Source organism: Epinephelus fuscoguttatus, linkage group LG21, assembly GCF_011397635.1.
Source record: "Epinephelus fuscoguttatus linkage group LG21, E.fuscoguttatus.final_Chr_v1".
Lineage (NCBI taxonomy): Eukaryota > Metazoa > Chordata > Actinopteri > Perciformes > Serranidae > Epinephelus > Epinephelus fuscoguttatus.
Window position 1 is genome coordinate 17,631,032 of NC_064772.1, and position 26,417 is coordinate 17,657,448.

The following is a 26,417-nucleotide window of genomic DNA, read 5'->3' on the forward strand; positions in this document are numbered from 1 at the left end:
GAACACCCGGCACAAACTGAACCTCATTTACCAGAATCACTTGTTGACTTTTTTTTGTTGGTATGGCTCACTTTTGTTGAATCAAGCATATTTGATCAAGTCAGAAAAAGAAAAAGAAGACGAAGTGGTAAACAGGATGAAAATGTGCTGCAAGTGCAACTCCCATTCATGAGTGAGCTGCCAACTGGCCTCATGTTTACAGCTCTGGGATGAGCTCAGCACCGGGTTAGGAGGTGGACAGCTGGGAAAGGCTTGTCCAAAACGGCATGATCCAAACAAACACCCTGACCTCCAGAAACCTTTACTCGCTTCTGGGAAATGTCCTTTATCCTCTCATTTCTGGCAGTCCTGATTCCTGAAGGGTCAAGTGATGAGGCCCGCCAGGAAGCCTTACAGATGTATTACAAGAACTGTGTTGAGACTTTATGACTCATTAGAGGGGTGAATTAGCCCAAACAAGTCACAGAACAATGTTGACCGCTCTCTTTCAAACACACACACTGACAGATGACCAACTTTAATTCCCAGAGGCTGTGGGGCCCACAAATCAGTCAATTTCAATTTCTGTGACATTTAATGTTTCAAGACATCAACGTTCAAGCCAACAAAAAAATGCCTCCAAGTACACAAAGCAATATGTTCACCAAAAAGGCCAATGACAACAGCAATAACCAGTTTACACATCCTGAAGATCTGTTCCATCCATATGAATTATTGATGCAAGGTGGCAAACAGAAAACAACTTTGATGGAGTCGTCAAAGTCACAATCCATTCTCTGCCCCTTCACATAGAAACACACTTGTGGCTGTAAATCTTTTCATTTCCACCCTAAAAATGCCCCGGCACGTCAAAGTGTTGCACTGTGAAGAGGCCGTTGCTGCAGGGCATGCTTGTTCTTTGTCAGGATGAGTTTGGTCGGGAGAAAGAAACTTCTGGACGAGGGACGAGGAGACATTTTCCGGGCAGCAAAACAAAGGCAGCGCTGTTGGACCTACTAGCAAGAAAAACACATCAATGTCTGCGAGGGTTCACTTGGCACGGCTCAAAACACCGTTTGAACATACTTAAGTGTGTGCAGCATTAGCAGGCTAATCATGGCAAAGGCAACACGTTACACCAGGTTTATTTAAAGGAGGGAGCAACAACTGCATGTAATAAAACCATAATTGATGGCTTCTCAACTGAGCATGCTATTAACATGATAAAGGGACCAATAAAAAGATCAATCTGAGGTTAGAAGGCAGGTTAAATGTAACTGCACTCAGTGAAGTAAATGAAGATGTTTTGCATTTTGCTGACTCAGTCTATTCAAATAACACAAGGGAATCAGTCAAAGGTACAGTAAGTAGGGCTGTTAATCAAAATTTCACAACTCATCGTTAGCCAAGCCCCTGCCCCCTCATTTATTACCATTGCTATGCCTGTCAAGCTTCTTGAAACGATGGGTCCTTGATTTTAAACAGTGGAAGACAAAAGCAGCTTCTGATTTTGAGGCTTTTTGATGTGTCACTGTTATGATAGCTTTATTGGTAGTTTAATGAATATCTTGTAGATGTGGGTGTGGTTGAGGCAGGTGGTAGAAGGCAGGGTCAGCACTGACGTCACACTTAAGGATTGGTAGTATTGACGCATTAGCCTCTATCAGCTGCACCTGAAGGGAGAGCTGGAGAGGCCTTTGTGCAGAGTAGGCACACCATGAGAGAGACACCCGAGGCAAGACATTCTGAAGACAAAAGAAACTGAGAAAGCGTCGACATGCCACCATGATTAAATCATGTAAATACGCATTTACTCTGAACAATGACAAAGAACGAGCTGGTCGACTGGTCCAATGGAACGTCACCCGAGGGGTGTCCAGCAAAGTGGTCCAGTCCGAGCAAGCTGGTTGCGAGGGGCAAGAGCTTTGGCCTGGCGGTGAGTCAACCACACAACCCCCCATAGATAGGAGAGGTCAAACTCACCCAGGGAAGTCCAGGCACATTTCTCACATCTAATTAAACACAAAGGGACAAGCACCAAGTTACGGGTTTACTAGTGTTAGTTGATGAGATTTCACAAGCCAGGTTTAGCATAGTGGCGTAACAGTCGCACTGACTTGTTTTAATACAAGACACCTGCAAAGGGTTCTTAAATCTGTAACCTTGATGACAACATTCATGATGTTGTGCTACAAGATTGAAGCATAGACTCTATATAAACATGGACAATGAAAAGCCAATATATCCCAGATACAAGTGCTGCCATATTGTGCTGGTGACTTCATTTGGAGCCAAAGTCTACAAGCAGCGCTCAGGAAGTAGAGCCACGGTATCGAGTTCCCGCCCATAAACCCATCCAGCCCAATTGTGAGTAGTGCCACTGGTCACAGATTGACACACAGCTGTCAATCATGACGTCAGACCCCCTTTTTATGGCATCAAATAATTAATTTAAATCAAACTTGTCAGAAAATTGAACACTTTAACATACAGCTGCATTATAAGAACTTCCTAAAGTGACGAACAACATCTTTGGGAAAAATTTCATTTGACGTGAACTTAAATGCGTAGTTTGGCCCTTTTCCAATCCACTAACACGGAGGGGGTGGGGTTTATGAACTACATCCACCAGGGGGCGAAACAGATTTTCTGGCTTCACTTTAAGTGAGCTGTGGATTTTTTTTCATAACCTCTAACCAAACAAATCAATGTAGCATGAAATGCTTCTAGGCATTAGAAAAAATACTTGGTTACTACTGTAGGTCGAAAGTTAGTTAGCCGGACATGCTAACAAATACAGATAATGTCAGAGCTGACAAACGCACTACGTTTAATCAATCCCTTACACATTTGATCATGTGTTTTTGATTTTAAATAGTATGAAGCCCCTAAATACACAAAATGTGTTGTTTTTCAATCTTGTGTGCCAAAATCACCTTTTGGGACTTTAGAAGCTCTGTGAAATAGGCTAAAATAGTAGTAGTATCCCTGTTTACATAGCCCAATGTACATGGCTCCAGCATGTGAATCTAAAGCTTTCCATTACTAAACAAGGGGGGGTTTAGTGAATGGTCAATTCAACATTTCAAAATTAAATACCAGCACAAAAGCCAAAACAATACTTATTCAATAACTCAATATGCAAGAAACCCTGTAAAAGCCAATTTTTCTTCTCACAAAATTAGACAAACGTCTGAAGTGTTTCCACCAGACCTTCATATCTGAGAGGAGAATAAGTAAACAAGACAAAGAATCTGACCAAACCTTCAGAGCCAAATTTCAATCTGGAATCAAAAAGTACTGAGGTTTGAAACTCAGCCATCTACTTGACTTGCTGCTGTCTGATTTCACAAAGTACAAGCAAGAAAACAGTAGTGACAGAGAGCGCATGGGAACTGACAGCCACAGATACTGAGTGTGAGAGAGAAAACTTTCACACACAGTTGCACATATAGGCGAAGGCATGTAGCAGCATGCCGTAAACCCTGTGAGTGACACTTGCTTTTGTGGGACAAAGCCAAGCTAGCGCTCCTGCTGGGCTCAGGATATGAAGCCTGCTTCAGGGTGGGGTGACAGGCTCCTCTGGCACTTTATCTTCTTTCAGCATGACTGGGCGGCCTGAAACACCACGCTCTCTCCTCCTTCATGATAGCCATGCATGTAACACTTTGTTCCCCTTTGCAGAGCCGCCTCTTTCAACTTTTTTTCAGCGTGCGCATCAAATCTTTGGATTCTTTTCATCATTTCGGTGCAGGCGCTGCGTGAAAAAAGAGGCAGGCACCGTACGTAATTTTCACATTTGAGGAAGCTGGTTTGTGTTATGATGCACAGCTACAGTATGGGCACCTGCGGGGGTTTGTGTGCTGAAAAACGACCCAGATAGAAGAAAAAAAAAATCAAAATCACTGCCTGTTTTCTTAAATAATTTGACAGAACAAATTTATAGTATAAGTATAGTAGTATGTTTCTCGCCCTTTGATTAGACACAGAAAACTCCACTCCAACAGGTTTGCAGTGTATGAAGCATGAAATCAGCCCATCTGTGTTTCACATCATTACGTCTTCAAGATGTTTTAGCAGGCTTTAGCCAACAGGGACCCTGTTACAGGCCACACAGCTGAGTGCCAACCAGCCAGCCATTTTATACAATGTTACCCATAAAATTCAGCACTGTGAACTTTAGGTTACTCATTGGTACACAGGTACTCATTGGTGTGCGCCAAGCTTGTAGGTGCCAGGGTTTAACTGTCAAATGTAGGCCTGCTGCGATCTAATGAGATAATCAAAGGCCATGCATGAAACTTGGACGAGATTTTTACCCATAATTTAACCGTGCGGCAGTCCTCAGCATGCAGGCGAGACAAGACAAAGAGGAAAGACAGATTGTGCATGTGACTGGTGTTAACATGGGCCACATTAGATGACTTCAAAGGAAAAATCCACCCTCAAAATGCACTTTTTTCCAATGGATAACTGCCACATACACTGATATTTCACTCCAGTTTAATAGGAGAAACTGAACCTAAAGAGAGGAGAAATTATACGTCAGATTTTGGTGTTGGCTCCTCACCCATGTTCTACATACTGAAAGAAATCAGAGACATAGTTAATTGCTCATAGGAAAGAAAAAGGTAGCAGTAGAGCTACTGGTGTCCCTCAAACCAACGGTGCTCATGGAAAGGAATGCCTCAAAAAAAAGGAGAGGAAAACTTACTGCTGAAAAAAGGCATAAATAATCCAGGTCCAGGCCTTCAAGATGGGTTGAAAAACATAAAAGGCCTTTATTTCAACAGGCTAGAAACATTACAAATGTACCAACACGTATTGACTTGCCCCTTCCTCAGGGTGTAGAGGGACTACACTATATTTTTCAAACCATCATGAGTGTCTGGACTTGGATTATTTATGCCTTTTTTTGGAAACGAGTTTTCCTCCTGTTCTTGCTCATAGGAAAGTTTGCAAATTTGAATGGAATTTCTTGAAAACTGTCTGAAAGACAAGCACATTTCCAAGTTTCAGTGGATGTTGAAGTCACCAACATGATCTCAGCCTTACTCGTCATATTGTGATGCTTTGGCAGAAGCTTCTGCCCAGCCATCTGTGTTGTATCTTGACACAAGGGGTTGGCGGTGAGGTTTGGGAAACAAAACTACTTAGGATTAGGAAAAGATTGTGGTTGGCATGAGTCATGTCATTCGACACACGAGACTAACAACTGACATGACAAAATAGATCTTTTAGTTCATACGGGACGTCAACTCCAGTCTCGTGGGTCAAAGACTTGTGCTTGTTGGGTCCATCCACCTCCTCTCCCTCTTGCTCCAAGCAGACTTCCGCGCTCTTTATACTACGTTCATTGCTCTGAACATATAATGATGACATGGATGGGTTTCCACTGCAGTTGGCTGAAAGCCCTGTGCATCTTGTTCGGACATCAAAGGGTGCATTGTGCATCCGAATCCGACGCCAAGGGCCACTGCCCTCTAGGTGCACTTCATGAACATAATCATTTATTCACAAAGTCTGTGTCTATTGCACTTTGTCACATGTTTTATTGATACATCAACTTCCCACCTCAAACCAAAACGTGTAAAAACCTTTTTTCCACCATATTTTAGGTTTATTTTTTGTTGTTTTTTCTTGGCATTTCCACTTCTTTTAAACTCGAATTGGAAAAACGGTGAGTAATGTTTTTACCAACAGTAGCTCCAACAGGATTTGCTGGATTCTTGACACACCAGCTGTCAGGTGCACTTGCATTGCTTCGTGGAAAATTACCCCTGAATTCTGCCAAGAAACATGCAATTGTTTTCTTTTTCCTCCAGTATAAAGATTTTGCTTTAGGGACCTCCATCTGAAAAGATTTCGGTTGTTAGATATGATCAAGACCAGAATTCTACCACTGTCAACTACAGTTGTGGAGATTACCTTGAAGGAAGTGAAACCTGTGATCAGCTCAGTCTTATGACTCTTACTCACACTGGACTCACTTCTGTCATGAATTAACAGTGAAATAAACTATTCCCCATTTATCCGAGGACCCCTGCTCTTTACATGCCCTCTGTGACATAGAGTGCAAATAAACAAACAAAACCACAGAAAGAAAACACAAATTTGTACGCAGCTCTGTGTTCATGTTTGACATATGGATGCTGACTGATTGTAACAGGAAATAACTAACAGATGCAGAAGCAAATGAGGCAGGCAAAATTAAGTAGATACTATACACCAGCATCACAAAATCCCTCCTGGATCTCCACCAAGGGAGGGGTTTTCCTTTCATATTCCTACCATTTATTTATCCTAATAAAATATGCTGTTAATCATCACTCACTATACTTTACAGTGTAATATTTTTTATTATGCAGCTGTAATTCTTTTATCCTGCGCTGTGAGGCTGCTCAGCAAAGAGGGGAAATTTTCAAAGCCTCCTCCTTCTCCTCATTATCCCCCCTCCAAAATTCCCCCTTCAGGCAAAAGAAATACCAACTCCTCCCACCTAAATGAAAACCATTTCATTTATTTCACCCCTCAGCTGATGATCTAGCATCTCTTTCATGGCAGCATCCCTTAGCAGAGTCAACAGGATGATGCTGCAGTACTGGCAGCTTTGCAATCATCTGTGGATAGAGGATGTTTATCATGAATGGAAAATGCTTGTCATCTCTCGCTGAACCGCTGATGTTCAGATCTGTAACACTTTGAAACGAGGCAGGCGGCTCTTGCCTCTGACCTTTTCAAATTTGCTTGACGGACAAGATCTACAATTTTGCTGCTCTGGACAAACTAAATAAATCACACAGAGTAGAAAATGCCAGGGAGTGATCACTGATAACTCTGGAGGAGCTCTGCAACAATTGGAAGTGAAGGAGCTTTTGAACCACATGAAAGACAAAGAGAAAAAGCTAAAGAGGAGCTTAACAGCGCTGGGTTTCATTAACTAGTGGCCTCTTTGCTCTTTGTCTCTGAGCCTATTGAACTCTGTGTGCTGCTCCGGCCCTCTCAAGCCATCAGGCTGAGCTTCTTCCCAGTTAAAAAGGGGGCAGGAGCTCAGCGACGAAGGCCAGGCGTGACTAATGCAGGAGCCTGGTGCTGCTGTTGCATGCTGGTACAGGGGGACGACCCTGCCTCCCTGCCTCCCAGCCTCTGCGATGTATGGCACGGCCCACTGTGGCTGCATACAGGGCTGCACATAAACCCCAGCCGCCGCCGTCGCCGCCCCTCCTTGTCTCTCACCCCCTCATACCCACCCCGCCCCCGTCATCCATTCATGGCAGATCCTTTCAGCAGGTCATTCAGAGGGCCAATAAAGAGGCTAGCTCATTCTGTCTGTTCTGAAATGTGCAATGTCAGAAAGACGGGGGGAGGAAGGGCAGATTCCAAGAGGGCTTACAATCTCTTCACTAAAGTAGACTGAGCCAGACCTCCCATTTTGTTCTCTGCAGACAGTTTATGTCGGGAATCATCCCTTAAGCATGACAAAGAGAAGACAGCAACTTGGCAGCATTTGTCATGAAAGGGGATGATATCAAATCTGAATCCTATAAAATTCCTTATTTAATTGTTTTATGAAAGCATCAGTAAGGTAACCTTTAAGATATGTATTGTCTATGTACAGTATTGTACCTTAACCACAAGGGAATCTACTGCATGGAAACGTTGTAGGGTTACAAGTCAGTTGTCACTGCTCTGTGACATTTACGCACACTAACATTAAGTGGCGGACTCAGGCTGTCTGAGGGGCATAGGCAAAAAAATAAAGAGCTGTATGCAGTGGGGCACCAGCGCACAGAGTGCTTCCTAGTCCCTCCAGGATTTCACAGGATGATTTTGGGACTATTGCAACCTGAAATGCCTGATTTCACAAAGTCCTTCTAAAAAAACTGCGATTCATGTTGCAATGTTTTTATCCGTTTTTTTTTAATGAATAACAAGGGCGAGTGAAAATTGCAAAAATAGTTGTGATGCTGTCTCAGATTCTGAGCTTATTATCAGCATTCAGTGTTTCTGATTTTCCGAGATATACGATCGCCTACAATCGGCTGTTGCTGATGATCCAGATGAACCGAATGCCAATATGACATCAGAAAGACGTTGGGCTTTTACGTCAGACAGGCATTTAATTTTGGTTAGAATAAAAATCAGGTTGACGATATTCTAAATAACTAATGTTGTTAAAATTTCATGTTCTGTAGATGTTAACATCACAGCGTTGTGCAGACATCGGGTTTTGTTCTCCATACATTACAACTAAATGTCGTTATTGTACATCAAGACGACGTTAGCATGAGACATTTGGAAGATGTTGGATTTGGGTTACTTAACAACACAGGTTTAAACCAACAAAATATCGCCATCTGTCATCAGTTGTCTACGTCTAATTGACATTGGCATTAGACGATCTGGCATTGAATTTTGGTTACCTGACGTCAAAACCTACTTCCAACCGAATATCAACATCTAACAATGTTCATGGTCCACTGGGCGTGCTTGGTTTCCACCCGTGCTGCCAGCACCCTGAGTTCTCCATTCATTCATTCATTCATCTGCTGATGTGTGATGACGCATTTAAAGCACCATTTATGTGCACACACTGTCATAACACAGAGCTTGTTGAAAATCAGCAAAGTCTCCCTTTAACATTACAGTCTCCTCATCACTCCACACATATCAGATGTTTTATTGATAAACCAACTTTTCCACCTCAGCCAAGCATTAAAACATATTTCTGATCTTTCAACTTACCAGCATTAATTGAAAATGTGCTTAAAAACAAGTGGATGGAAACAAACTTGACATTACTGAGACAGCACACACTCATATAGATCATAAGTTCCTTTGCAGACACCTGTAGTGTCCGAGAGAGGCAATTGGGAATAACTTAAGGAGTGACTGTTAATAAAAGATTCAATCAGGGACTTGTTGGCTGAGGGGTCCAAATGACTTGAAACTGGATCTAAAAGTATACCGGCTCTCAGAACCATTGTCATGAAGGTCAAACTCTTTGAGAGCTGCTCTGCATGTTTCTCTGCAGCTCACACTCTTATGTGAGTGTGTTTGTATCATTGCAGAGGTGCCTGCTGGCAGTATGATGTATGAGGGAGCCAGAGACCATATCGCTGCCTGCGAGCATGGTTAACTCTCTACAGACCAAAGAAACATAACTGCGAGCATCCACAGCGAATGAAATTCCACACACAACCACAATCTTAGCACATTAACAGCCCTCAGCGCAGGCTTTTAAATCAGACCGCATCATTACAAGAGGCAAGACTTTCTCCCTCTCACGCTCTCTCGCTCTTTCATTCTCCTATCACACATGCAGACACACTCCAGAGTCTAGTGGAACATCTCTTTTTCCACTCCAAGAGAAGCACCGGGGTGCAAATTACCCCCCAAATCAGCCCCAATTTTGTGAGTGCGCCACTGGTAAATGTATCACCCGGTGAGCATCACAGAGCCCCAGACTGAGAGCTTACAAAAAAGAAAAACGATGCACCGAGCTCACAGGATGTTGTGTAATTTCACCCAGATGTGCTTCACAGCTCATCTAAGTGTGCAACCAGTCTTTTCACATTTCAGCCTCTGCTGGAGCTGCTGAGACACTTTCTATGAGTCTTTTCTGGTAGTGAATGGTGCATTATTATTTTACTTCCAGAGAGTGGAGGAGTCCACCTGTGCTCTATTAAACCTATCTAAGGAAGCACAGAGGGGCTGCTCCTACAGCAGAGTGGAGGTCAGTGTATGACAAGGGAAGCACCTCGCCCAGATATCTAAAAATACTGTCCTACATACTAAATGTGTTCAGCTCAAGCAGGAGATGGAGCGATGGAGCGCTCTGAGAGGAAAATGCCCTGTTTGTTCATGCATGTTGGTGTTTTGAGGAGTTTTCCTCATTTGGCAACCTCTAAAAACAAGCCTCATTCTGATTCTGATTCAGTTTTCCCACAACAAACACACACAAGCCGTTGTTTTCCAGTAAAGCGCTGATGTGAAATGAGCCAGAATGCAGCAGCAGCAGCAGCAGCAGCCCAGCAGATTGATTGAATTCATAAACAGGACTGAGTACGACTGTGTGAAACTAAAAAAGTGTGTGCGAACGGCCACATGCGGCCGATAGCATCTCTCCCAAACAGAGCCATACATTCCAGTAACTCTGTGGTCTGCTCACACACACACACACGGGTTTAATTTACAGTCACTGTCAGCAGCCGAACATTTCTCAAACCACTATCTGATACGTGATGAAAATCCGCTGCCAGCAATAAAAGCCCTGGGAAACAAGAGCTCGCCTATGTGAACAGGAACAGCGCTGGCATGAACTTATTCCACCGTCTGTCAGAGGGCTGAGCTCTGTGTGTGTCTGTGTGTCTGTGTGTGTGTGTCATGGACTAGATTTGAGATTAGTGGACTTTAGGTGCACACTCTGTGGCTTTACAGTAGAGATACTGTTCACACTGGACTTCTCCTGTGTCTTATAATCAAGGACATCAAGATGGACAGAGTGCAGGTTTCCTCATCAGGACTTCTACAGAGAAAGCACCTGCACTATGCAGTGATTACTGATCTGAAATTTGTGAGGCAAAAAGTTCTAGAAGGATGCTCCAGATCGCACCAGAGAGGAAAATCTCACATATAGGAGAAAGAATAAGAAATATTTTCAGAGGCAGTTTGAGATTTCCATATGCCCTACACTCATTGCTTTGACTTATTACTACAATATACAGCAACAATCAGCTGAGCCTGAGGGGGAATGCATGTGCAAAGATGAAAAGAAAGGCAATTAACTCAAACATATAGTAGTTGTGAAAATGATAATTAGAATAAATCAAAAGTCTTTGATCTAGACAGAAAAAAATGAAGTTAGTAGGTCATGATGTCCTCCTCTGTACCTAAAAATAAGATAATGGAAGAGAAACAGCCTTCAGGGTGTCTGTCTCCTCTGTTTCTTGCATACACACATTTAGATGTGATAAATGCAACTACAAAGGATGCAATCAGTGCATAAAACAAAGTCGCTCTCATGCAAAAGCAACGCAAACACCACCTGTGTCTGATAGCTGTGTGCATGTTTCGCAGACGCCTTTGACTTGTGCATTAAGAAGCGGACCTGTACTCAGGTCTGGTGAATGTTTGAGGTGCTGGTCCTTACCGTCACTGGCTGGGATCTCGGCTCGGGCATCCCCAACACACCGCAAAACTAAAACAAGTCCAACGAGAAGGTCGAACGTCTTCACACCCGCCATATCCAAGTTCCGCCGCTGATTTCTTCTCAATATCTCGTTTTTAGAGGTCTCCGTCTTCCCCCGTGCACCGACACCGCTTCCCGGCGGACTCCGTAACTCTCCTGCCTCTCCTGCTGCTTTTAAAACCTGCCTGCGCTGCACTCGCTGCACTGTGCTGCTTTTTGTTCCAGCGTGTGCCACACTGCGCGCTCCTGGAGAGTGTAAACGCGCTCGTCCTAACAGGTCTCCACCTCCAAAACAAACAAAAAATAATAACAGCAGAAGGAGAAAGAGGGAAAAAAGTTCTCCACTTAAATGTTCATCCCAGTCCGACACACTGGTCTCATCCCACTGGCAGGAGGAGCAGTGTGTGTGTGTTGTGGCTAACGCGCTCCTGGAGAAGACAGTGCGCTCCCTCCGTCATCAGCTCCTCTGAGCCAATGGCTTCTTCTTCTTCTGTTTGATGCTTATGTGTGTGCAGGAGAAGAAGCGGAGGTGACGAACACACAAAGCGTTTCTCCAGCTGCCGGGGAGACAGTGAGGATTTTGCCCTGGGATATGATCTGCGCCGTGTCTGACAAGCGGCTTTTGAGTGATGTGGAGAGATGCGTTTGGAGCTGCTGTAGGCCTCCTGTTTGCCAGCAGACAAAAGATGTTCAACATGCTGGACTCATTCCTCAGAGGGCTTTGTGTTTGTATTGAGCATGAGATCTTTATCACAAGAAATACAAGAGGTTAAGTTGTAAATAGTCAGTTTAGGAGTCCAGTTCTTGTTATAATTTCAGTAAATTTATGTTATTTTACTTGTTATCTCCCTCTTTGAGTGTCCCTATATATTCTCTGCAACAGTATATTAATGTCTCCCCTCTCACCTTTACTGCACAGACAGGTAATTGGACTGTGAGGGCGCCCTCTGCAGGTGCAAGGTATATATTAACCCTTTTTCTGTTGACTGTTGGCTTTACTTCCCACAGACCCCACTGCTGTATATGACAAAATAATAATAATTGCAAAATCAACCCTTTTTTCCTTTCAATATTTTAATTTCATCTTATTAAAACTAAATAAGTAGAACACTATTGAAGTTGTAACCATTTCCTTTTTCCACAAATTAGGTAAATGAGCAAAAAGCCTTGTTATTACACCAAGTAAGGAAATATCTCATGTTTTATATGTTATATTTGCAATCCCGTGCCAGAATTAATGCTGACAATGTACGTTTCTGCAAATCTGAACGTTTCCATGTTATGTAGGGGATATGTTGAAACTTAATGTTTCATGTTGTGACAGTGCTGTGGTTAAAGTGGCTAGGATTAGGCACAAAAACCACCTTTGGTTTAAAATATGTCTGAAAAACAGTTTTGTAATCACATACATGACTAGAAATGTCCTGAGATGCCGTTAGAAAAAACCCTGCTTTGTCGTCACATATCACAACTGGAAATGTCCCCTTGTGTCATTAAAAATATCCAGTTTTGTCACCACAAGCAAGACTGGAAATGTCGCAATGTGTTGTTAAAATATACTCAATTTATTGCCACAAGCAAGACTGGAAATGTCCCGTCATGTCATTAAAAATACAGAGTTTTTGTGCCACAAACATGATTGGAAATGTCCCAATATGCTGTTACAAAATACCTGGTTTTGTCGCCACAAACAAAGCTGTAAATGTCACAGTGTGTCGATAAAAGTACCCGGTTATGACGTTACATACTGGACTGGAAATGCCTTGTGTCGTTTAAGGCCCTGTTTAGACGACAATGGTTTCTCTAAAAACGGAAAAGTCCGTCCTTTGCGTTTTAAAAAACTTCTGCGTTTATATAATGACGTTACTGAAACAATCCCCGTTCACACGGAGCCGCAAAATCTACTGGAAACGCTGTAGTATGCACGCCAGGCCAATGGGTGGCAGTGTAAATTTGCAAAGCAACACCTGTGCTGAAGCGCCTTCCTCTACAACGCGGTGATTACGAACCAAAAAACACAAAGAAGACACAATGGCGAAAGCATGCACAGATAACTTTGTCTGGCTGGACGACGAGTTGCTACAGTAATAGATCTACACTTCACTTCAAATTAACAGGGTGAGCAGCACAAACAGAGCTTGGCATTGTTGTTGTGACGGTCGATTTTCTCGCGCATGCCTAGTGACTGGAACCGTAATGTGCATGTGTGAAAAGTCTCCGTTTTCAGAGGAACTGCATATTGCAAGTTTACATGACAACAAAGACGCTGCTGTTTCCAAAAAATTGCACTCTGGAACCTGTTTTCAAAATGTTGTGTTTTCAGGCACCCAAAACGCCGCTGTCGTGTAAACGATCGGCCAAAACGCAACTAAATTTTACCGTTTCAGTTGAAATCGTTGTCGTATGAACGGGACCTAAAATACCCAGTTCTGTTGACACAAGCAAGACCAGAAATGTCCCAATGTATCGACTGGTTTTGTCTCCACAAACATGACTGGCAAAGTCCTGACGTGTCATTAACAATACCAACGTTTGTTGCCACACAAAGGACTGGAAATGGACTGCAAACATGTCATTAAAAAAATACCCGGTTCTGTCGCCACAAATACAGCTGTAAATGTCCCAATGCATCGTTAAACAGTACCTGGTTTTGTCATCAAAACACGGCTAAAAAATGTCCTAACATGTCGTTAAAATTACCCAATTTTGTTGTCACAAACAAGACCGGAAATGTCCCAATGTGTTTTGTTGCCGCAAACAAAGCTCTAAATGTTGCAATATGTCTTTGAAAGTACCTGGTTTTGTTGTCAAAAACACGGCTGGAAATGTTCCCACATGTTGCATTTGTTGTTTTTTGCTCTCAGAAAGCAGTCTGCTGCGGTCTGCTACTGTGTCTGCTAGGTGTCATGCCATCCACAATCACTTCCTCCTGATAAAAATATGCATGTAATCTGAACTGAAATGATACGAAACATACAAACAACAAAACATATCCATGGTTTGCAAAAATGTACAATGCCAATACTTTGGCTGGGCTGATATTTAATATCACTTTTGTTTGCTAAATGAAAATGCACATCCTCTGTTGAAAGTTGTGTTTATAAGCAAATGAAACATTTAGTTTAATTTAGCGCAACAGTTTGTTTTTGTGAGCTGTTAAGAGGGGCTGGGGTCTCGAGGACCTAAAACTGAACAAAGGGTTAATGAATGGATGTGAATGTTTAAGAACTCCCATGTAAATTACTTCCTTTCTAATGATGTGGCAGAAACCCAAACCTGAATCTAGAGAAGACATTCGTTCCCTTCGCTGGTTGTGTGTTTCCAGTTTTCTCAGCAGTAGCCAGAGAATAAGGAGGGAGGACTGGGAAACCTCTCATGTGAGGGAACATTTCTTTTTTTCCCCTCGTTTCTTACTTTGCACTCATTTCGCACAGGAAGGATAACTTGGACCACATGCTTGTTCCAATTAAGACACTCGCTGTGGGAATTCAGGAGCTGCACCACAAGTCATGGAAAACCTTAATACGGAGAGGAAACTCTTGCATAAAGGACCACTTTTATAATTCACTTGGCTGCATGTTGAACATTTAAAGTAGTTTTTTTATGCTAAATGGATTTTTCTGACTTTTTTAGTGGTCAAAAAAGTAATAAAAGTTATCAACATCCAAACCTGAGAGCACAAATATTCTGTGAATGTCTGACAGCACACCAGTCTGGCTCCCAAATGAAAACAGATCAATAAATAGCAATCACCTCACTAGCTTTGTCCGTAATTAGTCATTCCCTTGATTATCTTCCGAGGCCACTAAAATTCATCTGTCCCATTATCTTTACAGAGCGGCGACTGCCAACAAAGTGGGTGCAGTGGTGATTTGTTTCTGCACAAAATGAATACAGCTGCAGCTTAATGCTAGACCCAGAGAAGTGTTGTTGATGGTGCAAGATGACCAGAGGAAAAGTTTCACTTTGTCTCTTTTTCTTTTTTAACATTTTTGGTAAACAAAGTCAGCTCTTTACTGGAAACTGTGTGCTTGATTTTTTTTTTTCTGAAAAGGACATAGAGAAAGAGATGCCATAGCATTCTAACATTAACATCTACCTCTCCATCTGAGTACTTGCACTTACTCTAAACCAGTGGTGGTGATTCGTAGTCCAAAACTGGGTCAGGGGTCCATTCTGAATGGACCTCAAGTGACTCACAAATTTTATTTTTAAGTACTGTGAATTTCAGTCACACAGCTTTTATTTTGAAGTGCCATTTCCTGCCATAGAGTGAGTGACTAAGGGACAGCTATTTGATGGAGAAAGCAAACTAGCTGGATGACATGGCCAAACACAAGTATGATGCTGGATAAATTAAACTGTGTGGACCTTGAACTAATGACTAAGGAGAACTTTGGACCCCATTGCTGGACCAGTTGGGAACCACTGCTCTAAACAAAGTAGGGCACAAAATAAATATCCATTAATCTGACACTGTTTTTGACTGCAGAACTTGCCTAAGAGTAACCATGTTTTTAGGTTTTCTACAGTATCAAAATAATCCAGTTATAGTTGTCTGTATATCCATGGGTACAATGTAAACAGGAACTGCTAATAGCTAATTCGGCATACTTCTAATGGTGCCAAAGTGTGAAAAAATAAAGGCAAAAAAGAAACTGACTGGCTTAAGTTGCAGTAACTGACTTCCTGGTGACATTAACCTTTCTGTTTACATTCTGTCTCACAGCAAAAGGGTTCCTGGTTCGAACCCTGGGGTGTGGGAACCCTTCTGTGCGGAGTTTGCATGTTCTCCCCATGTCAGCGTGGGTTTTCTCCAGGTACTCCGGCTTCCTCCCACAGTCCAAAGACATGCAGGTGAAATGGTGACTCTAAATTAGGTAGGTGTGAATGTGAGCGCAAGGAGTTGTCCGTTTGCCCTGCAAAAGTCTATCGACCTGTCCAGGGTGTACTCTGCCTCTAGCCTGGGATAGGCTCCATTCCCCTCGTGAACCCCAACAGGATAAGCGGTTACAGAAAATGAATGAACAAAAACGCATACAAGTATGTAGTTTTTTGCCACTACTAAGACTCCAAAACAATCGACACTGCTGTGTATATCAGGAACAATCCCACTCTCCTCTATCCATCCATACACAGCAGATATTTGCCATGTGTTGAAAGCCTGTAGACAGACTGACACAAAAATCAACAACTTTAAATTGCATGCTGCTGCTACAATCTCAAAAGTTGTAGGGATCTAAAAGATGTGTCTCGGGAACAACATATTTGTCGGCTATTGTCAATATAAAGATTCTGAAGGCCCTTGATGCCAATATTTGTCCAAGCACTTAGGTCTAGAGGATGAGGCGTTGAGGGATGTGTGAAACTCCTCACCCAGATTTCAGAGGCAGAGGAAGCCAGTGAGTGACGTTCTTTTTCTTTCACTTCCTTCTAAAATAGCTCTGGGAGACGTGGCTAAGATCATAAGACTCAAATAAATATCTGCTGACAGCGCCTGTCCATGATAGTGTCACATCCACTTTCTCACATAAATCTTGAATCACCCTCGCCGTGATTCGATCAGCACATACCTCTTGTGCACCCAAAGGGAGGTATATCAAACGTCTGTACAGCAAATACACAGAGTCCCACCCAGAAAGACATAAAGCATACTGTCTAATGTATTTGCCTCATAAAAGGAAACTGTTGTTGACAAATGCAGCGCAGTCATTTAAATCATAAAGCATCTTTCAATCAGATCATGCAGTCCAGTATCAGGATGAAATAGGATTTAGTCCTGAGGCTGGGAAAGGATCCTCCATCCACACGCATGCACTTCTACTCCCCTCTTTTTTTTTCTCCCTCTCTGCAACTCTTTCCAAGCACTTTAATCATCACAGTAGTTGAGACTCAGCAGCCACAGCTCCCCATGCAGTCTCCTGCTCTAATCACCTTGTTCCACAACTCCAGCAAAAAGAAACCAAGCTAGTCCTCAGACGACCACTCTCCGAAAATCTCTCTCTCTATCCATTTTTTTCCTCAAAGCATCCTCTCTTAACTCTCTTTAAGCCTTTCTTTCGCTAACCTTCTCCCACTCCTTCCCTCTGTGACGTAATGATCACTCACAGATGCCGTGAACTTTTGCTTGGCTGGAGACCACGCCACACTCCTCTCCCCAGGGTGACCGAAAAGAGCATCAAAACGTCTGCGATGAAATTAATGAAATGAGATGGGAGCAACATCAAGGGATTTACATCTGACGGGTGTAAATTTTCCAAAGAGTGCTCTTGTGTAGATTTGAGTCCCACTTGTTGAGTTGCAGAGCAGCATGTCACCACAGCATTTATGATGCTTGGCCACTTAATAAACAGAGAACAGAGTGAAGTCATAAACTGAACACGCTGAGGAGAACAAGCTCAGCTCTGTTTCTTTCTTTCCATTATAGCCTTGCCGATTATTACCTTTTCCGTTTTGCAATAATATTAACAAGACCTGAAAGCGCACAATCATTTAGCTTTGCCTTGAGTGGAAGCTTGAAGAAAGTCAGTTTTCCTCCCTTATTTGGCTTAATTTCCTATAATAATAATAATAATAATAATTTTCTACATTTTCAGACTTCTGATTTCTCTGTTACTTCAGCATCATGCCCACCCAATCATTATATTTAGTTCAGCCAGTGATCCATGAACCAATAGGTTGTTGGATGCCAACCCTGTTGCCAGAATAAATGTTATGACTTTACGTTTTTGCAAAACCACGGATATGTTACATCTGTACATCTCACATGTAGCAGATATGTTGAAGCTTCACATTTCTTTCCTTTTAAATTTTAAGTTGTGATACATGTGGTTAGGTTTAGGCACAAAAACACTTTGTTAGCATTAGGAAAACATAATGTTTGGCTTAAAGAATCCAGATTGGTTGCTACAAACACAGCTGGACAATTGCGAAATCTAGCTAAAAATCTAGTCTGCTTTTGTTGCTACAAACATGGATGGACATGTCCTGAACTGTCAATAAAAAACACCTGCTTTTGTTTGAATTCATGTTAAAAAAAAACACTCCTTTTTTTTTTTAGCTACAAACATGGCTGGACATATTGCAATCTCTCGTTCTAAATGACCTGCTTTTGTTGCTACAAATACAGCTGGAAATGTAGTTAACTCTTGTTTGAAAACACCGCTTTTGTTGCTACGGACAGGGCTAGAAATGTGCCAAAATCTCGTTGATAAAAACCTGTTTTTGTTGCGATAAACGTGGCTGGACATGTACTGAACTCGTGTTAAAAAACACTAATTATCTTAGCTACAAACACGGCTGGACATATAGCGATCTCTCATTTTAAATAACCTGCTTTTGTCACTACACATGCGGCTGAAAATTTAGTGAACCCTCCTTTGCCAACACTGCTTTTGGCAGCCATCTTGCCTAGGTACTGAATCACGCCATCCAAAATTCCCTCCACCTCCTTAGGAGAAACTCAGCTCATATACATGTAATTTAAAAACATTACACGAATGAAGTGAACATAATATTACATATCCATCGTTTGCAGAAATGTACAATTATTCTGGCAACTGGGCTGTAGATAATTCTCCTATTGCCCTTTAAAACTGCTATAATCACTTTCTACATTAACACACAGAATGAGATTTGCAGAATTTTTCATCTTACTTGACTGTATAAACCCAAGTATCTAGGGGCAAATCTGGTTCTATCCTCTATCTTTAGATTGCCAGTCTTTCCCTGCTGCTATGTCAATAAAATCCCATTCATCTCCAACTGATTTCTCCTCAGTTAACTGTTTTAAATGTTAACTGAACATCTACAGTTAATGTAAAAGTCAGAGGTCAATTTCAAGCTCAAACCTGAACAGAGGAGGGCTTTACTAAATAAAACTTGGACAACATGACCACTATAACAACTGAAACAGGAGGGAGGAGCAATGCAATGCAACAAGCTGGCATTTGAGCATGTGGAACCTACTGAGCTACACCAACTTTCTTAAACACTAGTCATATATTGATCCAAGTCTCATGAGTTATTCATTGTATTTCCAATCCATGGCAAAATAAATTACTCTGCAGCAGTCGTTTGTCGCTGCGCAATCATCCTCTAAGGCCTCATTTGTGTATCTCATAAAGCAAACAATAAATAATAAACCTCATTAATTCAGCAATCTGTTGTGATATATTGACTTCTCTGTCTTAGAAACTTAAGTCAAGCATCAGTGCTCAATGAAGGAATGGGCTAATTGGTAATTGGCTGAACAAGGCGCATAAAACACCCGTTACAATTTTTTTCAAGTCATAACGAAGCTTTGCTGTTCAACACAGGCGGCAGTTAAGATCTATATAAAACTCTTTTACTGCCCAAAAACCACAAGAGATCCAATCAGAAGCAGCTCAGCGACGCCTCCTCTCCCCAGCCTCCACAAGAGGCCAAGACCTGGGGTGTTTTTCTGAGGAATGGTCAGAGGACGGCCCCCTGGGCTGATCGCCATCCACTCTCACTGAATACAGAGAGAAGAAACAGACATTTTCCTCTGCACTCAGCCAGAGAGGATGAGAGAAGCAATTCAGAGCTATCATTGCAAAGAAAAGGGGATAAATTTCACCTTGACCTGACTGGGCTGGTTGGGTAACCTCAGTCTCCAGCTGCAGGAGGAGAAAATTGGGTCTGTATGCTATAATAGCAGGTTGACAGCCCAGGAAGGGAAAGGACTCAGGTGAGTAGTTATGTAAATGACAAATCAACTGATATTTTGACACAGGGAGTCCTTAAAGGCCATCATCACTGAGCGTTTTTATTACAGGAACCTCTCTGAATGGTACACAACAAACAAAAAAGTGACCTTTAGATGGACTCTGTGATTAACCAAACTGTGACAACAATAGCTCCAGTGAGAAAAGCTGACTAACGCTGCCTTTACCAACAACAACACAAGGACAAAGGCTGGCGGCGTGTTGCAGCTCCCCTATGTGCTATTCATTCAACAGCACGAAGGTACCAGAAAAAACGTTCACCCGGGACAAAAAACATTGATAGCTGCACATTCTCAGTCAGCGGGCCATCATGTGAGAGTGTAGCATTGTTTGTGAGGTGGCATGTTAGTGGAAAAGGTTTTTGTTTAGGCCATTGATTGTAAATGCGTTAGGTCAAATGTCACAGGGTTGAGACAAACAAACATTGATGTGGAGGCTGTGAAAAGGCTGAGTTAGTTATTCTGGTGTCTCACAGAGGGAGACAGAATCTATAGGACTGATGGCTTTGCAATTATTAATAATGGCACCAATGACTGAACTAATTCAAGTACACAAATATGAGGAAGAATGGCTCGAAATGTAACACAAAAGTCTAAATTTGTATAATTTCTACACAGTCAGAGCGTGTATCCCTTAATCACACAATATACTGGGGATTCTTATTTATTTACATTATAAATAAGCTGCACGGGTTAAAGGTTTTTAAAGGAGCTAAGTGTTTATTCAATACAGCTTTACAAAGGCAGACAGCAGGAGGTGAAATTGAGGATAATTGGTTCAAAGTTTTAAGGCTCGCGGGCAAACTGCATAACAAATACTGTTGAAAGATTGTAATGCCTTCATAGTATGCCTGTCTAGACTCATTAGGAAGCCTGCTTACTGCAACAAAACCTCTAAGATGTAGAAAATACAGATACTGTGCTCTGCCTTTGGACAACCTTCAAGACAAGACACTGTCTGTCTACAACTGCTGTTTACACTACACTGAAATTTACATACATTAAAAGTCCAGTGTGTATGATTTAGAGAGATATATTGGCAGAAATGGAATGTAATAATGAGTATGTTTTCTTCAGTGTATAATCCCCTGAAAATAATAATTGTTGTGTTTTTGCCACCTTAGAATGAGCCATTTATATCTACATACAGAGCTGGTCCTCGTCCACTGAGTCAGCTGTATTGCACCACCATGTTTCTACAGTAGGCTTAAACAGACAAACCAAATTCTAGCTCTAGACAGGGTGATTCAGGTTTTCATGTCGGCCACTGAAGTTAGCAGCCCATTTGTGGCAAGCCAAACCACCTCAGAAAAACACATATTTTTAACGTAAAACTGCTTGATTCAGTGTTTTTACCGGTTTTAAATCACCTGGTTCATTTATTTGGGGGAGGATGAGAACTATGTGGATAATTCCGCTTCCACTTTGTCTGGATCTTAAGTTATTAGCACGTGTTGGGCTAGCAGTTGGACTGTGACGAGCCAAACAGTGTCAGACACACACTGACTTATAACATGAAACCTTTTTCTTCAGTGGTTTTACTGATTTAAATCGCCTGGTCTGTTTGTTTTGGAAAAGGAGAGACCTCTGAGGATAATTCGGCCCCCAGACCTCCTGGAAAATAAACACTAAAGAAATCCTAAATTGCCCCCACAGGGGAAAAGTTTCAGCTGGCTGCAATCTGCAATTTTCACCACTAGATGTCACTTAATCCTACACAATGCTCCTTTAAATGTGACTCAAAGTTATCTTAACAACATCAAATTGGCCCACATGAATTCTACTTGAGTCAAAAGCTGAGATGGCAGCTGACTGCAGAAGTTACTCAACTATACTAGTTAGCTTTAGCAGGAGTTTAGCTGTTAAGCACAGCAGAAGATGTACTTCCTATGCGGCTGAACAAGTTCAACCTGCCAAAGACAATAATGGTGCCCTTCTACACCTCATCCATCACTATCTGGTACACTGCTGCCACAGCCAAGGAAAAGGGCTGACTGTAGCCCATCATTTGCACCACTGAGAAGGTGACTGGCTCACATACAAATGTAAAATGACTGCATTCTACCATCCCTGCATGACCCTAACCCTAAGGTGGGCAGAAGAGATTGTGACTGTCCCTTTCCAACCCTCAGACGTGGGTTAAGACGACACCCCTGGGAGCCCTGGGACCCCTGGCTACAAAACCTTTGAGGATTTTGAAACGGTAGCCTCATGTTGTTGTTATTTACAGCCCCAACAAAGTTATAGCGTTATAGGTAACTTTAAATCAATTAATTTATTTTAGGGGATAAAAAGCCCCCTCACAATTTTGAACAGCACTCTTAGTCACTTTTGGCGCCTGGTATGAATAGTTAGCTAAAAGTATGGGTGATATAGAGAGGTAAAGTAGTAGATAAAGTGTGGTGCTGCTAAACAGGTGGCCTACTTGTCGGCGGCGCCATCTGCGTCGGGGTCCATGAGGCTGCTGGGGCGGCAGCCTCCGCGTCGGTGCCGGGCTGGAGCTCAGAGCCGCAGGAGGGGCAAGCGCAAATCGTGGCAGAGGCAGCTAGCCGTGGCACTTCCGGTGGCAACCTCAGGTGTCGCGGCAGCTGTCGCTGTTTGCTATGGCAACTTCCGGTGGCATCCTCAGGTGCCACTGACTAGCCGCGGCAGCTGAGGCTGTTTGAGGCACTTGCTACTCACCTACCACGGCATTTACCGACCTGCCACGGCAACTACAGCTGCCACAGGATGAAGTGACTGACCTCTCTCCAGAGCCCGGTGTGGGGCAGCTGGACAGGTGGATATCACAGCCGGGCTGTGGTCCTCTGCCTCGTGGTCTTGCTAATGCTCTGGTCCTGTTGGATACTGCTGGCCTGGTTCAAGTCGAGGTGGGACAGCTGAACGAGCTGCTAACGGCTGCTGCTGGTAAGGGCTAACGGTCTCTTCTGATGCTAGCCATGTTAGCATCATAGCATCATCCTCTCAGTATGTTTATTCCAAAGTACAGTGTCTCTTGCTGTCCTTCCCCTTTGTAGCCTTTCGCTTTCCTGCTCCACTGTTTTTTTAAATCAATGTTTATTTGTTTTTTAACGCCGTCTTTTCTGTCTTAAACTCTTAAACCTCCACACAGTTTCCGCAATTTAAATTCCCACGGTTAACTGACTCATTGACATCTATATATATATATATATATATATATAATTTATTTATTTATTTATTTTTTACACGAGAGAGGCCCCTACAGGTGGGAGGCCCCTTGACACCAGCCCAGTTGGCCCAGTGTATAATCCAAGCTTGCTTAAACTGGACTGGCTGCAGTCCATCAGGGCCAAAACATCACTTCACAAGAAAAGTTTCTTCCTGACTGCAGATGGCCTCATCAACAAGGCCCGGGACCCACCATAGTCACTGTCTGTACCCATTACATTGAAGTGGAACACCACCTAAATTAAGGGCTCCAATAAACTCTCTCTCAAAGCCAGAAACAAGAAGTCTCAAACTTGTGATATCATAGGGTATAATGTCTGGAGCTGCTCCGTACACAATGTTTTCATAGAAATGATATATTTCTTTGGCACAATAAGTTTTTATATGTTAAAACAAATGCCAAAAAGTCAGAATCAAGCCCAAACACAGTTCTTCCTCAATGTGTTGTTTCTGCTTTTTGGCTTTGTAGGGCAGAATGGTGTGTCAGAGCAAAAGGCAGTGAGCCAATATAAGGCGAGGGCACAAACAATAAAACAGTGGAGCAGCTCAAAGGCTGAAATTGATCCTGTGGCCCTTTGATAAATCTCTGACCCAGAATCCACCTACAGACTCAGCAAAGACTCCGCAGTGATGGAGAACGAGACTAAACAGTAACGACACTGGAGATTGTGTTCATCCACAGTGTGAGAATTAAAGATTCATAAGTTGAACTTGAACCTATGTGAAGGAATGGGAGTGTGTTTTGATGTGTTTCTGACTAAGTGCAGTGCTCTCAGAGCACTCACGTGAAACAACAGGCTTACCTGACATTTATTATTAATGGGATGGAGACTTGACCAACCTATAAAAGATAGGGAGTACCACCATATTAAAAAGAGGCCAAAACAGAAAAACAACCATGTATCTGTTCCCATTTATAGAATATGACAAGCTATAGATATTTAATAAGACATCAGTAATCCCATAAGTCTTTTTCACAGCAGCCATTTTGAAGTTACGTATCTTAATAGGCAAAGCACAGGTGGTACTACTACCAATAACCAAGTCTCCTTTCTAGTCCAGCTATCATTAACTTTATTGTTTACGCCTGTGCTTTTACTACTGTGACGTGTCAGAAAGTCTTCTGTGAAAAGGACCTTGTGAATAATTAACGGCAAGTTGATTGCAAATGTCTCAGTAGTAGTTCTGCAAGCCCTGGTTTTTAGTGCTCAGTACTTTTTGTTTTTATAAATATTGGAATATAGAGGTGGAAAAAGTTAAACAAAGTTAGTATTGGGTATTGTAATATTGGGAAGAGGGACCAAGTGTGTGCACATCCAGGCGAAAATACTCAAAACACTTCACTGCAGGTCACACAGACGGTCTACACACCATAGGCTCCGAATAAATAGTTTATTTCTCTTTTCTTTTGAAGCCTTTAAAGAAAAGAGAAATGAACTATTTATTTGGAGCTTTCAGTTTGCAGACGTCCTTTGCAGTGTTGGGTTCATTGTTCGGGATAAAATGTTAATCACATCAAGTTTGTACTGGTTTCATTAGAATTCAGTACACATAGTCTAAGATATCAGCATATTATGTTGACAAAGCAAAATGTCTTAAAAATCCAATTAGGAACAACAACAGAAGATGAAATATTGAAGACATTATTTATGCAGCAACATCCTATAATTGTATTGCCCCGACATGATTTTGAAGGAATGGTTAGACTTTTTGAGAAATGCATTTATTCGCTTTCTGCCAAGAATTAGATGAGAAGATCGATACCACTCTTGTGACTGTTTGGAAAAATAAAAAGTTTTCTTTGGACAGAGTCAGGCTAGCTGTTTCCCTCTGTTTCCAGTTTTTATGCTAAGCTAAGTGGCTGCGGGCTGTTTAGCTTCATATGTAACAAATAGATATATGAGTAATATCAATCCTCTAATCTAAAACTTGGCAAGAAAATTAATATGCGTATTTCCTGGAGTGTTGTACCATTCCGTCAAATTAATCTTAACCTGAAATATTATCAGTACTTTTGTTGAGGCTGAGAGGAAGCTGCCGATGTGAACTGATGCTCTATTTAAACTGACAGTGCAAGTCAAAAATAGATAATTTGCCTCCTACCTATAGTGCTATTTATCAGTCCAGGAAGTTTTGATGTGAGCTGCTGAGTGTTGGAGATATCAGCCATAGAGATGTCTGCCTTCTTTTGAATATAATGGAACTAGATGGCACTCGGCTTGTGGGGACAAAGCACCAAACTGTAACAGCAATGTCTCTTTCCAGAAATCATGACCTGGTTACTCAAGATAATCCACAGACCTTGTTATGAGCAGCTTCATGTAGGAACTATTGTCCATCTGCTAGTGATGCGAGGGTTAACCCGCAGGTCGGTTAAGCTTGTTAGAAAATATCGCAGGTTTCAGGCAGGCAGGTCATCACTTAACAGCAGCGTACTGACTAAGTTGTGCAATCGTTTACCTTCCACCTTCTCTTCCCTTCTCTTTGTCCCTCTTGCGCTGCTGTGCTCAGGCTTTCCTTTATCCTTCCAACATATTTAAATCACTCCGGTCATAGTGTCCGGTAAAAATATTTCCTACTGAGAATATGTAGGTGATGTCATGACCATGTCTAACAGCATGCAAGCATCTCTCTGTCCGAATCAAATCTATTAAACCTGCACTTCTGTAAGGTCATGTAAACAAACCACTGACAGCTGTGCGCTTACGTAAACAAACCACATAAGTTATCAGCTGTGCGCTAGAGATCATACTTGATGTAACCTCTTAAAAGATGGGTGAGTACTTGTTGTCTACCTATGTTTGTACTTTGACATACAATATGGCCAACAGCAAGAAGCCTTGGTAACGTAGCAACGGTCATCACCAGAAACTTTCAGCTCCAGTTTGGGAGTTTGCTGGTCGGGTGGAGCAGATTGGCTCTCAACCACACCTCAACTCACACCAAAACAATCTAGACTGATAAATAGCACTACAGGTAAAAAGGAAATATGTATCTTTGATTTTGGGTTGAACTGTCCCTTTGTCTGTCCACTTTGAACATTTGCCTAAACTTGTTGAAATCATCAGGTCGAGTGTCAAATATGAGAAGGCCATTAATGATGGCATGTCTGATGGGACACAGCTGAGAAGAGCCATGACTTAACACTCGTCAAATTTATAACAGACTGGTTTAACTGTGCTTTTTATGATCCATCTGCTCGGCGCTGGTTGATACAGAGACTTTGAGAGTCAGTTCACACCACATACAAAGCAGCTGCAGGACGCTGACTTGTAATGGATTTTAATTTGCAAATAAAACAGGGGCAAACTA

At 42.2% G+C, this 26,417-nt stretch overlaps 1 protein-coding gene across 1 annotated transcript in view; it reads right to left on the reverse strand.

Moving 5' to 3' along the window:
• plxdc2b (plexin domain containing 2b) overlaps positions 1 to 11,628 on the reverse strand; it is a 148,696-nt gene extending 137,068 nt beyond the window's left edge. Inside the window, exon 1 of the mRNA XM_049565009.1 lies at positions 11,132 to 11,628. Coding sequence (XP_049420966.1) covers positions 11,132 to 11,225 — 94 coding nt within the window. The 5' untranslated portion in view covers positions 11,226 to 11,628. The remainder of the gene's footprint in view (positions 1 to 11,131) is intronic.
• Between the last annotated feature and the right edge of the window lie 14,789 nt (positions 11,629 to 26,417).